Genomic DNA, 20,146 nt, shown 5'->3' with positions numbered 1-20,146 from the left:
CATTTCGCCCAAAGGTATTGCTGCATGCAGCCACGATGCATGACCGAGCCATTCCACGTTTTATTATTCGAAACGACCGCGAAAACGTCCGTGAACCGATACAATCGGAATCCTGTGGACGGTGCTTTAATCAAGATCATGTCACTTCGTTCGCATAATGCCGCCGTCAACATTAGAATCGTTAGCCCGCGAGCCGGCGTGTTATCTGATGAACCTTCGTCCTACCGTGGACGTTTGCATAATGTAATATTTCTCGCCCTAGCTGTGGCTGTTTTTAATGAACGATTCTTCAAATGGAGATTCTATGAATCAACCTGCGTTTAATTGGCCGAGGATTGCTCCTCGAAAACTGTTTACTTCGTAATTTCAATTCATCTACTCCTTGAAATAACTTTAATTCGTGATTCATGACGTTATTAAAACTTGTTCGAATGTAGACTTTCGAAGAAAACTGTTTAATTAGCAATTTTAATTCATTCACCCATTGAAATAAACTTTAATTCGTCCAGTGATTAATGGCATTATTAAAAATTGTTGGAACGTAGACTTTTGCATTCATTGTTTGATTATATCTTCCAAATTCAAAATGGGCATCACCTTGACTACTCTACAAATAGATAATGCTATCTCTTTCTGATGGAAATCCCTTCACCCTGATAGTCTTCGTTCCTTATCTTTCACTGTTCACTATCTGCGTGAGAATATTGTAGATTAGCCAAAACTATTGTGAAGGAAGATCAAATTTAAATAAATATGAAGGAATAATTCATATAACTCTCAACTTACTCTTATCTGATCAATATTATTAAAAAACGAAATATTAATAAGAAGATTCAAATAATTTTAAAAACATCAATGTATTACTCTCGTCTTGTCAATGTTATTAAAACAAAAAATATTTACTTGACTCAAATTTCCTGCAACTGACAAATTTTTATTTTGCAGATATATCCGCAGTCTGTGGATTTCAATTTTTACCTTCAACTGACCTCAACCTGTTCAGGAAATCATTCCCGCAAACGATACCCCCAACCTTGCACATTTGTCAAACACGGTCAATTAAATCCGTGCTTTTAAATCAGAGGGAAAGGGGCGGCCTCGAATTGATTATAATCCGATCGTATTAGGAACTGGTTACATAGTCCACCCTTTTTCAAGAGTCACGGAAGAATGATATCAAAGGACAGATGTTCAAGTTGATGTGCAGCGGCGATGCACTGCGGCAACTATTCTAACGAAACACGGAGACATATTCGCATACTTCTTTGCGAACCGGTTTCTACCTCCCAGCGAACGAGTAGTACAAGAAATCGCTCGATTTCTTGATTTTCTTAAATGCTCAGCGATTTGGGAATAAAAAAGATATATTAGGAGTGTAACTGAGTAGAATATCTTAATCCTTTATATACAATTTAAGGATTCGAACATTTCTTATGCACCCTAAAATGTTTATATCCAAAGAATGGTAACTAATAAAGATTATGAAGTATAGTCTAATATAGCATGCAAACTGTGACCACTGATATTTGTTCACAGAGACTTTACTCTAGAATAACTTAACAAAATAAAATTTAGAATATTATAAAGGTGACAAAATGCGCAGGCTAATAAATCATTCACTGCTTTCATTCAATTCAGAATTGTCCGACTCTACAAACATTATATAATATAATGTCTATATATTTATTTTGCTTATAATATGTTTGTCGTTCCATGTTCCATTTACGACAAACGAACTAAAAGAAGTTCCTAAGAAATTGATATTAACAAAAAAGATGTACAAATTAATATTCATATACATCAGATACTATTACTTGAAACAATACAGACATTGAAAATGAACAGACTTACCAGAACACCCAGTATACTAACCAAAAATATGTTGTACATGAATATTCGACGAGCCGGCGATTCGATCGACGAGAAAAGAAGATACGAAACGAACGTAAAATAAAAAAAACTGACCTGCACTAGCCCCACCGTGGCAATGTCTATCGCTTCATCGTGCCCCGAGCGAAAAGTCCGTACGAACTTACCAGGATCTGTTAGCGCTCAAATAAAAAGCGAACTGGCTCCGGGAATGTAGCGAAGAGAAGCGAGCAACGGCGGCGTCTTCATGAAAGTAAAATCATTTCCTGCCGCAGGGAGACGTTCCTGGCCGCAGGTTTGACGAGAGCACGTCTCTCCGCCTCACCCGTCGCGAACTGTAGTTCCAAAGCGCAAAGTGAAAACAAATACCCCCGATGTACCTGTCCTCGAAGAGGGCAGCCGGTACCCCACGAAGCGATCCTGCTGGCACGGCGCATCGATGCCCCTACGGGATCTGGCACGACCTTCACGAACCCTCTTCCCGAACCTCAACAGGTTCGCTCGGGAGGGTCTCGGTTAGCTGTCCACCCTACTGCACTTGCCGGATTTCCAAACTAACAGGCCCAGTCAAATATTAACCATTTACGATTTATTTCACAGGTGCATCAGCTTCATTGTCGTTCAGTGGGTTCATTGTTCGTTCATAGTTTCTACAAAATTATGACTCTCTCTCTCTTTTTATCTTTCCTTAATGTGTTCCCAGGTTATTTCAATTCATTCAAAACACAAATTACTGACTAATATTAATCATTTTATGGTTGGTGATTGCAAATAATTGATTTTCGTTGCACAGTAGCATATTTAACCCCTTGACCCTTACGATTTATTTTAGGGTTTTAGTGATTAAAACTTTTTTTGTAGTTCGCAATGTCCTAAAAAAGGAGAAAATTTATATCTATTGTATGCCTGTTCATAAGAAGAAGGAAATTTATATCTATTGTATGCCTGTTCATAAGAAGAAGGAAATTTATATTGTATGCCTATGAATTGCCCGCTGTGTGTATCGATGACAATAATATAGAATTTGATTTCATTAGGTTGTTGAGAAGAATGAGTAAGTGGAACAATATAACTGGTACACTATTTACAACCTATTCAAAGTATTAAGAGAAGAAATCAATTTTTATGTAACTCTCCTTTCGTGTAACTTATGCAGACAATTTTTATTTTGTTATTTTGTTTTATTGTGTAATTATCATATTCTGTTAACGAATGATAAAATTTTCTATCATAATACACGGTAAAAATTCTTTTTATGGTCGTCCACTTTCTTCAATAATGTGACCAGGGTAATACTTATGCAACGCATAAAGAAATTTACTACACTGCGGATTTTCATGCAAAATAAAAATTGTTTAAATCAATTGTAAAATATCAAACGTTAAGAAATATATATTCTCTTGATTTTATTTCCTTAAATTCTTTTATTGTTTTTTCAGTTCTGTATTTTCACTATTTTCCCTATTCATATTTGTTACAAATGCACGAAATCCGTAGTCCAAAACCAAGATTAATAAAAATACATTTTCTTAATTTCATTCCGTTAAATTCTTCTATTGTTTTTTCTGTTTGTATTTTTCCTATTCATATTTGTTATAAATGCACGAAATCCGCAGTCCAAAATCATAGGTTAATAAAAATACATTTTCTTAATTTCATTCCGTTAAATTCTTCTATTGTTTTTTCAGTTCTGCATTTTTCCTATTCATATTTGTTATAAATGCACGAAGTCCGCAGTTTAGTTAACACGAGACCTCGATCGGAGAACAGTGAAAGCAGAAAATTTAAACAAATACGAACGTCACCATCAATGCACAACGGTGTCACGTGAACAAGTGTGCGACCGCATCAACAGGTTGAATAGCAAATTCACCTGATTCGAGCAGGTCGCTCGAAAAAAAGCGCCTCCCCCCGAAAAACTTGTTAATTCAATGGCGGCCGAGGGGAACCGCAGGACCAAGAACGAAAAAAAGGAAGCGAAGAAACGCGGCAAAAAGAGCATACTTTTTATTCGTAGCTTATTACGCACGGTTATGCGTGTACGAGGGTGTCTGGCGCAGCTCTAAAGGGATGCAGACACTGCGTCATAGTTCTTCGAGGGGGAAAAAACCAAACCCGAAGCGCAGTTAATAACTCCGACGAGTGTCGGAGCCTATCTTGACGCGTCTAGACACTCGACCCTAAATTTCTCGGCCACTGTGCGCCGCGAGGAATTAACGAGGACGGAGAATGTTACTGTCGCGCGTTAATTACGCTTGCAACCCCCTGCGCCAACTTGTTGATTCAAGTTCCTCGCGCACGAATCGCTCTGCGAGAGAAATTGTCTCGTCTAATTGCCCGGATTAACCCCTCTGATGACGTGCTAATCTGACTCGAAAACTGTGAATGATGAACTTTGCAAGCCTCGGAGAAATTTCGTGGAACCCGTTCGACGCTTGTTACTTAAATATTGTATAAAATCGTAAATATCTTTCGAAACAATGACCTCTTCGACCTTGTGTCCCAATGCTCCCTTGTCCACCATAACACGATGATTCAAATAACGAAAAAAAAGCGTAGCACATCGTTCAATAGTAAAAGTGCAAGTGCAGTTTGCAACTGCATCGATTTACTTCTGTAGAAAATCAAAGTACTCGAAGACAGAGCTTGATGGACAATGAAAAATAATCCTGTCTGCAATAGTAAGAAAGTTATACTCCATCCCAGTTACTAGATATTCATCCCAAGATGCATGATTACTGTGTAGATTCGCCCTGTATTCAAAAATCAATTATTTATCGAACCACATCTCCCTTAAATGTTTTAATCCTTTCAATGTTCCATATTTCACCTGTCAAGTCTACTTAAGCTGATGGACATAGGGTCGAACAGAACTTGTTGTATTTACACGAACCTTGTTCATTGTTTGTAGGTGTAGGATCAGCTCCCAGGGAGGGTCTCCCATGTCCCATCAGACTCTGATAATTAAAAATTGATCTAGGGAATGACGAGAGACAAAGAAGCTGTAATTACAGTATCAAAAGATATGATCATACGGCAAGGGGTGAGAGGGGGTGAGCTTGCCCAGTAAGTAAGAGGTACAGGGAAGACGTGATCCAAGTTCGCGCAACCGGTCGAGACCTGTCGCAACAGGTTCGAACTGGTCCAGCTCCGAAATGGGTGAATATCCACCCTTTTGATCACGGTGCTGAGTCGCAAAAGAGCCGAAAGGGACCCCCGGCTTCTCTTCTCTGAAAACCGGAGAGGAGAGGCGAGGCGAGGAGAGAGCGTTAGGAAAGGAAGGATCCACCTCGAAAAAGAGCTCCTCGGTTCTACGAGCGAGGGGGTGATCGCGGGGGTGGGGTGCAAGAACTCTGTGCAGGTCGGGGTGGTAGGTTGGATTAGTGTCGGAGGGTATCAGAGGAGGGAGAAAAGCGGCAGATGGTCGGCGTGGATCCTGACGTGGGAAGCTCCGAATTCTCCAAGTTCCCACAGCCAGAGTGCACCTGCCTTCCCCACTCTGTCACCCCGTCCTGCACGGCCGGGCCTATATAAGGTCCGGGGTTGCTGGTTTAAGGCACCATTCGCTCACTAGCGCTTCGTTCCAAAGCATCCTTCTGAAAAGTCTACCTACACGGTACTCTTCTTGCTTGCTCTCCGAGATTTTTCTCGATCGGAAGCCAGCATCAGAAAGGATCTCTCGCTAGAGGACGCTTACTTTCGTGAATCGAGTTAACGAACGTTGTGGTCGATTCATACCGACAACCGTGTACACCGCGGTCGTCTCGTGCAACGCTCCTTTAAAACCGGTTCAGTGTGCTTCGTCGTCGTCGAGTATAATACTCCAGCGAAGGACGAGCAGAGCAAACATGGCCGCCACCACGATGAGCCACGTGTTCGAGTACGAGAACGAGCTGAACGACAACCTCTACAACTTGAAGATGTCCGGCAAGAGCAAGGCGAGCAGCATGCGGCTCAGACGTGCTCTGAAGCCAATCCTCAGGCTGCTCAAGAAGAAGACAACCGGCAAATCCGGCAAATCCAAGGAGCAGAAAGCGGTGCCGCAAGTGGAGGTCTTCACCGAGGAGGTCGACAACCAGAACAACGCGAACGAGGCCCTCGAGAGAAGACTTCTCGCAGAACTCGAAGACGCTGAGGAGGGTGCTGCCATCACTGTCTGCCTTGACGGGCAAATGACGGTGGTGCCGGTTGTACCGGGTCAGTGCTACGTGCCCGTGCATTTCGCCCACACCCACGCCGGAGACTTCTACTGGACAACCTTGAGCATGGCCGATAGTGATCTGTGCTACAAAGAGCGCGCATTCTCGCAACACCAAACGCCCGAGATGCAAGTTGCGTGAACCAACCCCTTCGGGACGCGACGAAACGTCATCTACCTCACACGGAGACTCGAGCCAGAGATCTCCCCGCAACTTCCTTGAGGAGCCAGCCAGCAGAATTCCTCGTCGTGACTTGATACGACGAAGATACGACGAGGAAAAGGACGAGGGAAGCTTCCGGAGAAGGGGGGCCAAACACTGTCAACCAGTTGACGAAGGCGATCCAGAAAGTTTGGCCCCGAGGATACCCAGCAGATTCTCGCTCTGCCAGACTGCGTTTAGATAAGATTGTTTCGAAACTGTGATAAATAGATTTTAGTTTTTACGATCTGACTGACCGTTGCTCATCGAGAACGAAATTCGTCGAGTTTCTCGTATCAGATTGTTCATACGGAGCTCGATGATTTTAAAAGTATATTTTTCTGATCTTTTTCATTTTAATATTGCGACGCTACCGCAATGTTGGTCGCAATTGTGATATTTGTACCTACTAGGTTAATTATTAATTAACGTATACATTGTGATATCGGCTTTAATGCCGTCGGCGCACGCCGACGCAACTTCCTACTGTCTTCCAGTTTGTTAAGAAAATAAATTTACTCGTAACACAATTTCACCTGTTTCGTCACTCACACACCTTACCCTCTTTAGTATTTAAGGCGTTAGTTGTAATGAGACGCGGCTTTAGAGAATCGGTTCAAATTCCTTTCGAAAAGAGTACTTCGGGAAAATCGTTTATTTCAACAATTCACCTGCATCGAAAATCGTTAGCCTTTCAAACACCGACCGCGTTTCCGAACGTAGCTTTGGGGGGTTAGCCTTTGTAAAGAGATCTATTCATACCTGAGACTGGTTTGAGAAAGCCTTAGGGGTCCTTTCAGCCCCCTTGAATGCGTCGAAAAAAGATTCATGAAATCTCGCGAGAACCTCGGTTTCACTCGGTCCGGAAAAAGTTTTGTCCACGAGCGCTTTGGAATTCGGAGAAAGTTCGGTCAATACGTTCCCGGTCGAAATTATGGGAAACTCGGAGCTTCGAAAGTTTCCCACGATACGCCGTTTTCCCGTAACGGTTACCCTAAACGACACCCCTAACGCGCGTGGAAGAGTTGCAGCTTTTACTGAGAAAATAAAATCGATAGTTCACACTTCCACACAAATGTTATGTACGAGATCGCTGAAAAATATATTTTCATTTGGTAAGTATGTGCACACATTCTTTATTCCTGTTTATATGTATACCGACATCACGCGGGAACTCCAGCAATCCTCCATTGCGGGAGAACTGGTTTCTTATGTAACGTTAAATTAACTTATTACAGCTCGTTCGTCAAAATTGTAAAAATTTCGGTGGGTCGGTGTCACTCAAACGTGACATTTTTATTGAAATGCTGAGGTAGATGCAGACAAATATGTTCAATCTAAATAAATACGTTTTAATGTATTACATTCAATTATATTTGTATGTAAAACAAGGTTTGTAATAATTGAATTTCCTCATATATTTTTCAATGAATTTTAAAAACGCATAGCTCATTGTTCTTATTGATCTTATTCATAATTCCATTTTGTTTTTGTTCATTAATTTTAAATTCGTATAAATTGTACGTAAATTTTTGTTGCACACAAAATGTTGTTCACCTTATGTTACACCTGTAGAGGTTCATAGTGGAAAAACCACCCGGTTAATTTATTTACAATGATGCTAACAGCAGGTGCAGTATAACAATTAAATAAGTGGTTTAATTTAGTGAAAAATGTACATTGTGCGATTGACTATGCTCCGTTGTTAGAACGAAGGGTAGTACGTAGGTAGTGAATGGGCACACGTGTTACCCATATGCGACAAACACATGTCCGTCAAGGTAGGTAGGGTGACTGAATTCACATGATTTTCCATGGACGGTTGGGGGTAGCCGCCCCTACGGTTTGAAAAATAACGAAAGATTGTGGCGCGCACGATACTCCTGCTTTAGATAATAGGACAATAATATATGTGGGGTGAATAATTTGGGGATAGCTCTCCGATAGGGTTATCCCTATTTTCAGTTCATTTAACGGTCAGCCGACCATAAGTGCCTGAGCAAATGGTCAATTGAATGCCCCCCTCAATAGGATTAAAGGTGCAAAAGTTCGACCGAAAATTAGAATAACAAAAATTACAAAGCCACAAATTGGCTATTGTTATACAGAGCTCCAGTTATCTTAATATCAGGTGGAGTGATATTGTAATAAAATTTCTTTCAATTATTAAATTGATTAAATATATTTGACTATGTTAATCGTGTCGTACAATTTTTGTTATTCTCTCTCTCAACAATTTGAAAATCATGATTATATTGAAATACTTTAATTAATGCTATTATATTATATAGCATTATAAATAGCAATATAAAATGCATTAGAGACGCAATGAATTAATAAATAACCACATTTACTAAATATTCCTTGTTCAAGGAATTATATTTTACAACAATATAAAATTAGACTATAGTATTAACAAACAGATTGCAAATTTACACTGTTGTAGAAAGGAATTAACAATACAGTCAATCCTAATTGATATTCATTTAAAATTTAGAGACACTGCTGTTCCACGAAGAAAATTATAAAACAAATATTGGATAATACTGCATTACAATTACAATTGTATTTCCTAAATTTTAAAAAGTGTGCAATGATAACGTTGTGATGATAAACATTGCAATGATTCTTCCGGTAGTTGTTCAACAATCGAAATATCATCCAGCAGAAAGCAGAAGGCGATAGGAGCCTGAAGGGTAGGCAACCCTCCTCGCAACATTGTATTAGGTACACTAGCAGCAGACGTCGAAGGAAACGTAGCATTGAATGCACGACTCAACATGCACACAACCCGCACTCCATAATTGAATAAATGTTATGAAACAGTGCAAAATTTTTCTAGTAATTTACATTTACATTTACATTTTAAATATGCAGATTTTAATTCCTCGTTTCATGCACAAACTACTACAATGACCATTTACATATTAAAAGTGATATAAAAATATTTCTACGAATGTAAAACAGAAAATACTCAGAGGTCGCAATTAATTATGCAATTAATTTGTCACCACACATTTTCACCAATTAAAATTCCTTAGAAATCAAAAGATACTGCACCAACAATTGATCCGAGAAAATAATATAATACTTTCTGCTACAAAATAATAATGCAGCTAATTACAAAATAACGCAATGCTTTCCCGTTTTATATATTCTGTAAAAATATTATACTGCAAAACAGTTTCCTTACGGAAGCGAAAATTGCATTAACAAAAAGAGCAAAATTTCCACAAACGAGAAATACACTTTCCATCAATTACGGAAGTACAGCTGGTCGAAATCACTCCCAGAAAAATTTCGTCGAGCCCCATTATCGCATCTCATTAAGCGGAATCAAGCGTGCCACACTTCCACCTTGTTGCAAACGTTGGATGTGTATGTTTAAAGGAAGTAAACAGGATAGCCACATGAAATGTATCAATTATACAGCCGTGATCCTCTTTTTTTTTTTCTTTCCAACGACGATCAGGCTTAATCGACAGCGTTTCCAGCGATGAAATTAATTCATTACACGGTGCACCGTAACTGGGCCGCTCGTTTCTTTTCCCTCCTGTTCCGAATCCCCGAGCGAACGAGCAAATCGATCGGAAAGTCACTCTGTCGCAACGCCGTGAGACCTTTTCTTCGACTAATTGGGATGATTACGGACTCCGGGCGAGAAATTAGTTGCTCGACGTGGATCGATTCTTCCCCGAGATGCACTTTAAAAACCGCCGGACTGAACACGTGTGGTAACTGCTCTCTCGAAAGTGCCGACGCCACTCGAAACACTTTCAAAAGCATCTTCGATCCAGAATGGAAATTTCGGAGGTCACGAACACTCGGAAATGAGCAAACGTGTCTTCGAATTCTCGACTTTTTTTTTTTATTGATGCAAGCTGAGTCTCAAGGGAGAAATTATTTTTTAATGGACCTCGAACAATAGTTTGTAACCCGATGCCCCACAATACCGATGAGACAAATTGATTTCTTTGGACATCATCCATGTACTTCGCCATCTTTTTCATTAAAAATTTCTGAAGGTTATTAAACATTTTTTAAAGGTTCCATTTACAAAAATGGGTTTCAGGTTTTGAATTAAAAGCTTCCAGTTCGAGCTTTCAATATGCTCCATGTGCAAAATCTTGATTTATCTTCCAAGGTAAAAATTTTATGTCTAATTGTCAGAAATAATTTTGTAAATACAGCTTTCGGTGTTGAAACTTCGGTCCAGTTTGAAAATTTGCGGTTGCATGTTGCAATTTCCTTGTACGAATTAATGAACACATTCATTTCACATCTGTCGGATAATGTATTGGACAAGTATTTACCTACAGTGTAAGAACTTATTCTCGAAATGCAATTCCCACGACAAGATGTCGATTGACGGAGTGTTCGCGCTTCTTTAAACACTTTCACCACGATCTCCGCTACCGATCGCTGTGTTGCACAGGACTTCCATTAACTATCGTAAGTACTATCGTTTAAAGATACACTTTCTTTTCCCAAACCGCAAGTGGATGTAATATTATGTAGAAAATGTGATCAAATGTCACTTGGACGAATCGATATGTTGTACATGGTAGCTCGTGTGGTGCGCTGGAAATGAAGTAATTTTTTGCAAGGATTGTCAGCTGCGTTATTTTTCATTTTATGGCATGGTCGCTGTACATATGTGAGAGCAGAAAACATTTTTTTTTTTTCAAGAAATGTGGTCACACACATTAAAATCTATAGCAGTATTTTTGACACGTTCTCGGTGTTCGAGTTGCGCATGTTGTATTTGTTTCAAATTAAAAAATACCGTTGTATTCCCAAGGAAATGATAGAATTATAAAATTGACGAAATCTCACGAGTATAAACGAAAATTTATGTAAAAGCAATTATTAAACTTGTTATGGACTATTTTATAGAATTTGATCTATTATCGACAATTAAGGTTGCAAATAGAAATCGAGCATTTGAACTTGAAACAGTAGGGGCCATTGAAATTCTCGTGCATAAAAGCACAATGCACCCTTATGGTACTGATTAAACAAAATTCAAAGCAAACATCTAATACCGGTGCCTACAAAGTAGCTATCTTATCAGTAGAATCCACCCTTATCGAAGAACGTTTAATATTGTGGGTTAAACTTGTTTCCCAAGCGGAGTGCATATGAAATCGCGTGTACTTATCAAAAATCAAAGTTTCGAAGGTTCTTTAGATGGGAACGGTGGAGGATTAGTTTGATAAGAACTGAAAACAGCCTAATGTACCTTCGAGTATCTTGAACCGAAAGGTAAAACATAACAGCTCGGTGATAAGAACAATTTTCGACATTTGATTGGAATGCCAGTTAAAAAGGTTTTGCTTACTGAATTCATACATACACGTATGTAAGCAACTCATACATAAGCAACTCCTTGTCTGCACTATACACATTGCGTCAAATTAAAATAAAACAACTAACAAATACGTAGTTACAAAACAGGATCGTTCAATAAATTGAAGAGAGTTCTGGAGATAAGCCGAGGTTCTTAATTAGGCTACTGTGCCCTGTAAAGAGGATACCATCATTACGAATGGTACAGCATCGTGCCAATCAATGGTCAGACCGCGTAACATCCGGTTATCCGGTTGGCAAGCGGTATCCGGTTAAAACGCGAAACGGATTTACACGAGTCGGTTAACAAGAAACGGATTCTTTCGGTCCGTGGTACTTTCTCGGTAACGTTTCTCTGGGCGATTTACGGTTGGAGGAAAAGCACGTGTCACGGTACGGAATCGGCTCTCGACGCGGGCATGGCGCGGGCATGGCGCGGGCATGGCGTGGCGCGGCGCGCGCGGTTGCCTACCAGGTAGGCCTTACCTGGCGAGGCGTGACACGCTGCGGAACGGTAATCGACTGGCTTTTCTGTCCCTCTCCGATTCCGCTTTCGCGAAAGTCGACGCTCGTCGTGGCGCTCGTGCCAGAACGGTCGCGGTGTGCCCGCTCATTCCCACGGCCCCGAGAGAACGCCGTATAAATACCAGCGTACACGTGCTCACGCGATGTAAGCGGCTATGTACGCACGCGTGTCACGTGTGCCGTGTGTGCCTGCTTGCGTGTCAGGTATACACACCTACGGACTCAACTCGAATCGAGTCGAGACTTGATTCGCGAGGTCGCGCGCGTGCGTACGTTTCTACCGGTTGCTCGGCTGGAACTGATTTCTCTATGACGATCTCGATCCGGACGCTATTAGGATTGATAGCCCCGATTGATACACTGCTTGTTTCATCGAGTGCCCCTGGAGCTGCATACCATCCGCAGAATTACCGTATACCCATGCAATTTCTTCATAATTCTCATTCATCTTTGCAAAATAATTATCCCTGTTATATTAGCGCGTCATCTACGATTATTCTAGAATCTTTAGAGTGCCCCTGGGGCTGCATACCATCCCCAGAATTACCACACTGAGAAAAAAATGTAGTTACTTCAATAACACGCGTGTTATTGTAATTTTTTTACTTCGATGAATATCAATGTGTTCTTTTCAATAGTATGAAATTTAGAAGCAAATCGTGACGTATTTGAATGGTCTATCATGAAATGATTGAAAATATTATTCGATTCAATACCGTACATTATTATTCGTAATATTTCTCTTTTTCCTTCAATCAGATATGTTGTTAAAAAAATTTGAGAAATGTATTGATTTATACTGGAATCGGTTTGAGGCCATATCTTATTTTTTTGAAAACTGATGTCAAGCTATTCGCTTATATGATTGGCGGAAATGAGTTTTGCTATTGAAATACAATAGTACTGAATATTAAAATAAGTTCATATGATATTGATACTATTCAATAGTACATCTTATTGAATCAACATATATTTTTTTTGTTTCTACAGGATTTTTTTCTCAGTGCATAGATCCTGTAATTTCTTCATAATATTCATTCATTTTTCAGAAATATCCCTGTTGTATTAACACATCATCTACAATTATTTTAGAATTTTTAGAGTGCCCCTGGAGCTACATACCATCCCCAGATTTACCATAGATCCTGTAATTTCTTCACAATTCTCATTCACATTTTTGCAAAATAATTATCCGTGTTATATTAACACATCATCTACGATTATTCTAGAATTTTTAGTAGTGTTCGGTTAAATTTACAGCATAACCTTGCTCGGTGTAACCTCGTTGATTGAATCCTTGTTCGTTGCATACTAGGACTCACAATGGACCCCTTTGACTTTAAATCTAATTCTGAAGTTTCTGAAACGTATTATTCAATCTTAGATTTTAATAATATAATTTATAGTATTCTATATATGTTTATATTCATTTCATTATTCATTCCTTCATGAACCCTTACGTCAATAACCGGATACCAGGGTAACTGTTAGGTTGTAAAGGAAGAAATGCAGGATTTTTGTTCCTCTGTTTTAATTTTAATTTTCTACCAATAAATATTTACCTTAATTTAATGAGTTGTATGTAATTTTAAAGCTTGTTTTACGCTCTATTTAATTATGCTTTTGATATTTAATTTTATTCAAATTTTTATTAAATTATATTTTATTTAGGCATGTCAAAATGCGATTTTCGCATTATTTTTTTCCATGAGTTCAAACTATTACCTTCGCCCCATACTTCGTTGATATTCCGAGCTGCTTGAGCGGCACCTCGGTCCAGCTTGAACCCACAGAAAAAAAATAGTGCGAAAATCGCGTTTTGACATCCTGAAATAAAAGCCAAAAAATTTAATAAAAATTTGAATAAACTGAAATATCAAAAGCATAATTATATAACTCATTAAATTAAGGTAAATATTTATTGGTATAAAATTGCAATTAAAACAATGGAACAAAAATCCTGCATTTCTTTCTTTCGAACCTAATATTTCCAATTTCTTCTTAGATTTCCTTTAATATTTTTCTTGGTTAATAGCAAAATGATTGCAGATTTTCATGCTCTATGAAAAATTTAGTTATTGATATAAGGGTTGACATAGAGAACTCTCTCTATCTGTCTACATCCCAAAAAATCTACTCCCACATGTCCAGTAGCTATTCTGAACAAAAATTCTTAAAAATCCCTGGTTTTCCGTTACACGAGAAGGAATCGCGCAGAACTGGCGGGTCTGATCGATAGGAGAGCGCTGTGCTATTCCGTCTCGAGCACAGAGAGCCGCGGCTCGAATTCCATTGAGGCTCGGCCGTGTGCGACAAGAAAGCCGCCGTATAAATCTAGTGCTCGAACGGTTTGCAAAAAGAGCAGCCGCTCGTGGCTCCTATCGCTTTTATTCCATATTGCTCGGCGTGCAGGACTAATCGGTGCTCGCGTCACGTGCCCGCTTCGTACCGCGAGCCTATTCGTGCCGGACTGTACCCGGTGTGTCTGACGTTCCTCGGCTCCTTTTGCCACTTCACCGCTACCGATCCTCGTTTCCTGTGATTTCTTGCCACTTTCTTAACGAACTACGCGCCGCCAGACGCCGCCGTATAGCGCCGTGACTCACCTGAACCTAGTTCGCTCCCGAGCACGAGTACGAGATTATTATGCCGCCGGACTTTACGTAATTGTTAGCCTTTCTGCCTCAGGTCAAACCGATATCCTGGTTTCTCATTTTCAAAAATCGATTTTTTTCTTGAATTTTCTTCAACCCCCGGTCGAGGAACCATTCTTAGACTCGTTTTCCCAAGATTGCAAGGATCTGGGATGCGAATTCTGATTTCTCGATCATGCAAAGATGGGGTTTTTTCAGTAGTCAAAAGCGCTAGACGAAAGATCGATCTAGGCCGCGATTGCCCTCAAAAGTCCTATTTTTACGTACACGAGCCGTAATTTGCATTATTCGGCAGCGTAATTTGCACTATTCTCCCACTACACTCCCACTCCCACTAATCTTCGGACACTCTTAAAAACACCTTAACTTTTCAAATATTGAACTATGCGATTTGAACTTTTTTGGAAAGCTAGAGCAACTAGCAATTTTGTCAAAAATTGCATTTGACCGGAATTGTAGAGGAAATACTAAATGTTACATTTTACAACTTTTTTATGCGGGTCTATATTGAAATTTTGAAAAATATGTTTTGTAGATCTGCGTGGGTTATATGCATTGTGAAAGTTTCATCGAAATCGGTTGATGCGGGGAAAAATGACTGTCATTGAAAGATGTAAGAATTCTTAGATTTACTGCTGTTATAGGCCGAAAATCGTGAAAATCTGCCATTTTTACCATCTTTAAACGCTTATAGCTCATTGCAACGTCGACCGATTTTGACGAAATTTTCAGGATATGTTTAATTGAAACAGATCTACAAAACGTATTTCTTTAAATTTTCAATATAGGCCCACATAAAAAAGTAGTAAAATGGATCTTTCAGTATTTTCTCTACAATTCCGACCAATTGCAATTTTCCGAAAAAATTTCTTTTCACATCCTGTAGTGAACTAAGTGCTCTAGCTTCCGAAAAAAGTTTGAATCGTATAGTCCACTATTAAAAAGATTATCGCGTTTTTTAGAGCGTCCGAATATTAATGGGTGTCACTGTACATAAGCTATTTTAATAAAGTTGCGACAGTAAACGTAAAAATAGGACTTTTGAAAGCAATCTCTTTTGACTTTGAAAAGCCTTGCATTATCGAGAAATGAGAATGCGCATCCAGCACCCTTACAATCCTGGAAACCAGTCCACCACCTTGAACCTCGATAATTCACAAAAAATGTCACACATTCGTTGTCAAAATGTGCTGAGGTGAATGTTTAATTTACTCGGCAACGACGGAACAATTCTCTCTTCTCTCTTTAAATTGCAACCATTCGACGATATAAAAAAATTATAAAATTGTTTGGAACACGTTTTCATTCACGCTTCTTGAATACGAGAGTTTCCAATGTGTTTGGGAAGCAGATGTCCGAATGCAACATGTAACGTACGCAAAAGATATTTATTTCTCGCACAAGTGACAAAAGCAAGATTCTATATATTTTATTTTTGTGATTGACACCACACGTGATAAATATTAATAAAGTAGATTTACTGGTTTCCACTTTGTACCATGGCGTGAAGAAGTCGTCGAAGTATAACTTCGGAAGGAATATAATGTAAAGAAATATGTAACGGAAACGCAAGAATATCGTTCACCTTTTTCTGTCGTAAAATGTGGATTTATTGCTCGCTGGTGTAGTGTATATAATTAATTCACGGCTTTTCGAGGAAACATTATAGCAGGAAAAAATTTGACAGCCCGACGGGAGACGCCGGACGAGGTGACTATTATAGTGTTTCTTTACAGGATAAGTCTCAGCATCTTTCTTTCGAGGCTCGAGAACCGTAATAATTTACGTCACGCTTTGTGCCGCGTTAAATGCTCGAACCAGACCATTGGCGAGAAATTATTCGAAAGATAGTAAAACCAATTACGTCACGGTGAAATATTTTACTCTACAAAATCTAATCATGATATAAACTGTACACTGTACATACTTCAATATTTTATAGGAAGCGAAACGAACGAATTAAATGATTAACGCTGATGTTCATTTTCATGTCTACTCTTCCGTTATTGTGCTCTAACCCAGCTGTAGGAATTTAGCATTAAAATGCGAGTGGAAGTAAAAAAATATGTTGTATAGTAATCATTAGACAGCGGATCTTTATGCAAAATAAAAATGTTTTACCTGAATTATAACAAACTGGAGTGAAATAGAAATTTATTTTCTTTGTCAATGTGGATAAAAAGTTGAAAATAATATAACAGAATTTTTTAATTCTTCTAATGTTTTCACTGTTTTAAATTATACCTACTCATTCTTGTTATAAATGCATAAAGATTCGCTGTCTATTAATCATACTTGTAGCTACACACTGCTTAACATTTCTTCACGTTGCAAACTCGTATTGAAAAATTGAAAAATTCGTGAATATTCACTAAATATATTGTTCTATGGATCTTTATGTATTTATGGCACAATTTATGAAATACAAGAATGCATTCATAATTGAAAGTATTTTCAATTGATACACTTTAAAGAAAAGTTACCCGGCTATGCACTGCGATATAATTAATTTCTCATTGCCGTTTATCAAAACCGATCTTAACAGTTACATAAAACAGCGTTAAAGAAATTTTACGATTTCCTTCACGGAGATTGATGACAATCCGTCACATTTCCCGCATACAACAATTTATCATCTGCGATCTTAATACTTAAAGCAGCGCGTCTTCAAAGGTATAAATTATCTTCATCGCCTTTTACTTAATATAAATATCTCATAATAAACTCCGCGTGTATTTCGTCTTTTGAATCGCTCACGGAATCCACACGTCAGCGGTTTTAATGAACGGGAAGAGCGTTCGAGATAACGAGAAAGTTCAAGAAGAATATCGAAACGATATCTGACAACGCCAGCGAGCAATCAGTAGCAAATATGTACCAGGTAATGATGCTGTTCTATATCGCATTCATAATTGCAAAAAAATCATCACGAATTTTATTGAACGTCGCCGAAGATACGGCAGAAAAGGAGCAGCACGGAGCTGATGTAGACCTTGCGAAAAGATTGGCACAGCTGACATCCTAGAAAGATAAAATAAACTATCGGCGCATTAAAACCGTGCCCAGCTTCTGCTACGCTTTTAATACTTCTTTTCTTGTGCGTGTCACATTGCCCATTTCTTCGTCGACCACAGTGTATTCAGAACGTGCTGCTTGGACAGGATTTTATTGTAAAAATGTACAATTTTGTCGAATATCGTATCTGACGTTTGCACACCATTAATATAAATCAACAATATTCTTTTCACAAAGTAGTTTTACAAGTTTCACAATAACAGGAAGAATTAGTATGTCATCTCAGTTTAGTTACATTCACTGCTTAATTTTTATTGATGATTAAATTCACTATATTTATCTTACCCTTAAACAATGACACACAAACTAATTGATAAAAGAAATTTGTTTCTTCGCTATCATCTGGCGAATATAAAAATGTCCATGAATATCTGACCACGTTCTAAGCAGTTTAAAGAACATTTAAAAAATTTGTTTAAGACAGAAATATACAAGTTCGTGCAACATTTATGCAGTATTCAGATTTTAACTAACGTGACGTTCATTTATATAAAAAAATGCATGGACCAAGAAAGAAATTCCCATTCGTGGCTTATAACATAATTCAATACAACAATGTTCGATTTACTATCGAAAAAGAGATTTGCAGTAAAAACGAAGGAACACGATAACTAAATGGCCCGTGAAATAAAAGACGAAATCTGCAGCCTGTTGCTGTATGCAAATCTTGATTACCGCTGGCTGCCCGATTATCCTGGCGCTACCGGCGTGTTAACTATAAAACGTCCGGGCCAACTGAAAGGGCACACTGCGAGCATAAGCAACCCCTGGAGGTAGGCAACGGCGCCACTGATCCCTTTCTGCTCGGCCAGACATCATAATAGCGCGGTAGCCGGTCATAAAACGCCCGAAAAGTCGTAAGAAGGCTCAAGATATCTTCAGCAGACGGAACAGAGAGGGCCAATGAACACTAACGTACAGTGACAGGCCAATAAACCGGCGTTCTTGAATTTTTAATCACTATGGATCTCACTTACGCTCCGCAGACTTTTGCTACCGAAGCTGAAGTTCAACCCCTTGCAACTTGTTCTCAATTTTTTAGTATAAAATGACGTAATTCAACTATTTAGAAGAGCTAGTTAGAACCATTTAGAAGAGTTTGCGTATCATATACAGTAGGACCTCGATTATCCGAACCGCTCAAGACTTCAGTATTACGAAGTAACTCGTTTGCGTTTACATTTCACTCCTTTTTCGGTCCGATTGTTAAACTAAGAGAAAGAAAAGCATTACTGTTTTCGAAAATGAATGAATGTACGTGAATGAAGGAAATGCCATAAATTTTGCTAGTAGGTATTAAAAGGTGTTCGAATTTCCCACGAGGATAATTGAAACGAGCCGATGATAAACAAATCACTGGATGGTGTTCCAATGACTGTTACGAGCAACTTGATATATTAATACGACAAATCCAATATACACTGACTGTTGCAACAATGGGCCATAACAAAGTAATTTATAACTGAGAATTGTGAAAGTACCATTACTTCGGCCTGTCTTAACGATCATTTGAATCGCGCACGCTGCTTGCTTGATATTGTAAGGCGTGAACTAAAAGCAGCGATAGGGGAGAGGTACTGTCTTTGTATGGGATAAAAATTGTCACAAGATATCTTCTTCTCGAGTAGAGCCTAAACGATCCACCCCTAATCCGACGCAAACGACGAGGGCATACAATGGACACGTTCTCCACACGCGCATGACACACGCATATTGTGAGGCAGAGCCTGAAGCAACCAAATCACTGTCAAGTTGACAGCGTCAATTGGAATTCTTCAATTTATATTGTCACGGGTACTGGGACAGGGGTATTATTATTATATTCAAAATAAAAAATATAACACTTGAAATGTGCTTTCAACCCTTATGAATGCTTGTGAAGATTTCGTGGTAGCCATCTTTACGTAATAAATCTTTGTCAAATCTTTATACAATAAATCTCTATCAAATCTCTTTTTTATATAACGATTCTCTTTTACATATTTTTCAATCGACTCCTTTGAAATTATATATAAATTGTATACCTGAATTATTTAAATATTTTTACTGTATTGCGTTTAATGTAACCATTTCGTCGATAATAAGATGCAATGAAAAAAATTAGCAACATGTTTCAGATCTAACCCTTGTGTAGCCAACCGGGTACCCACTTACTGCATTTCTTTCAACGACTTGTTAATGTTATTCTTTGCTCGCTAATATATTGATTAGCTAATATATATCGTAAAATGAGAACTTGTGTAACCAAGTTAAATACAAAAGGTTTTAAATAAT

The 20,146-nt window shown here is 38.7% G+C and overlaps 1 protein-coding gene and 1 long non-coding RNA gene across 2 annotated transcripts in view; one reads left to right on the top strand and one right to left on the bottom strand.

The window, feature by feature from the left end:
- The window catches only part of LOC143215320 (uncharacterized), a 93,060-nt gene that overhangs the window by 33,667 nt on the left and 39,247 nt on the right, over positions 1 to 20,146 (bottom strand). The gene's annotated exons all lie outside the window — the stretch shown is intronic.
- On the top strand, positions 5,417 to 6,793 carry LOC143215319 (uncharacterized). The gene has a single exon (XM_076437370.1). The coding sequence runs from the start codon at positions 5,718 to 5,720 to the stop codon at positions 6,207 to 6,209; it is 492 nt and encodes a 163-aa protein (XP_076293485.1). The 5' UTR covers positions 5,417 to 5,717; the 3' UTR covers positions 6,210 to 6,793.

This window comes from Lasioglossum baleicum, chromosome 13, assembly GCF_051020765.1.
Source record: "Lasioglossum baleicum chromosome 13, iyLasBale1, whole genome shotgun sequence".
Lineage (NCBI taxonomy): Eukaryota > Metazoa > Arthropoda > Insecta > Hymenoptera > Halictidae > Lasioglossum > Lasioglossum baleicum.
The sequence above is the reverse complement of the archived record's forward strand: the minus strand, read 5'-3'. Positions and strand labels throughout refer to the sequence as shown.

What these genes read in the sequence shown, in the direction of transcription:
- LOC143215319 (XM_076437370.1), top strand. Translation starts at nt 5,718, where the DNA reads ATGGCCGCCACCACGATGAGCCACGTGTTCGAGTACGAGAACGAGCTG.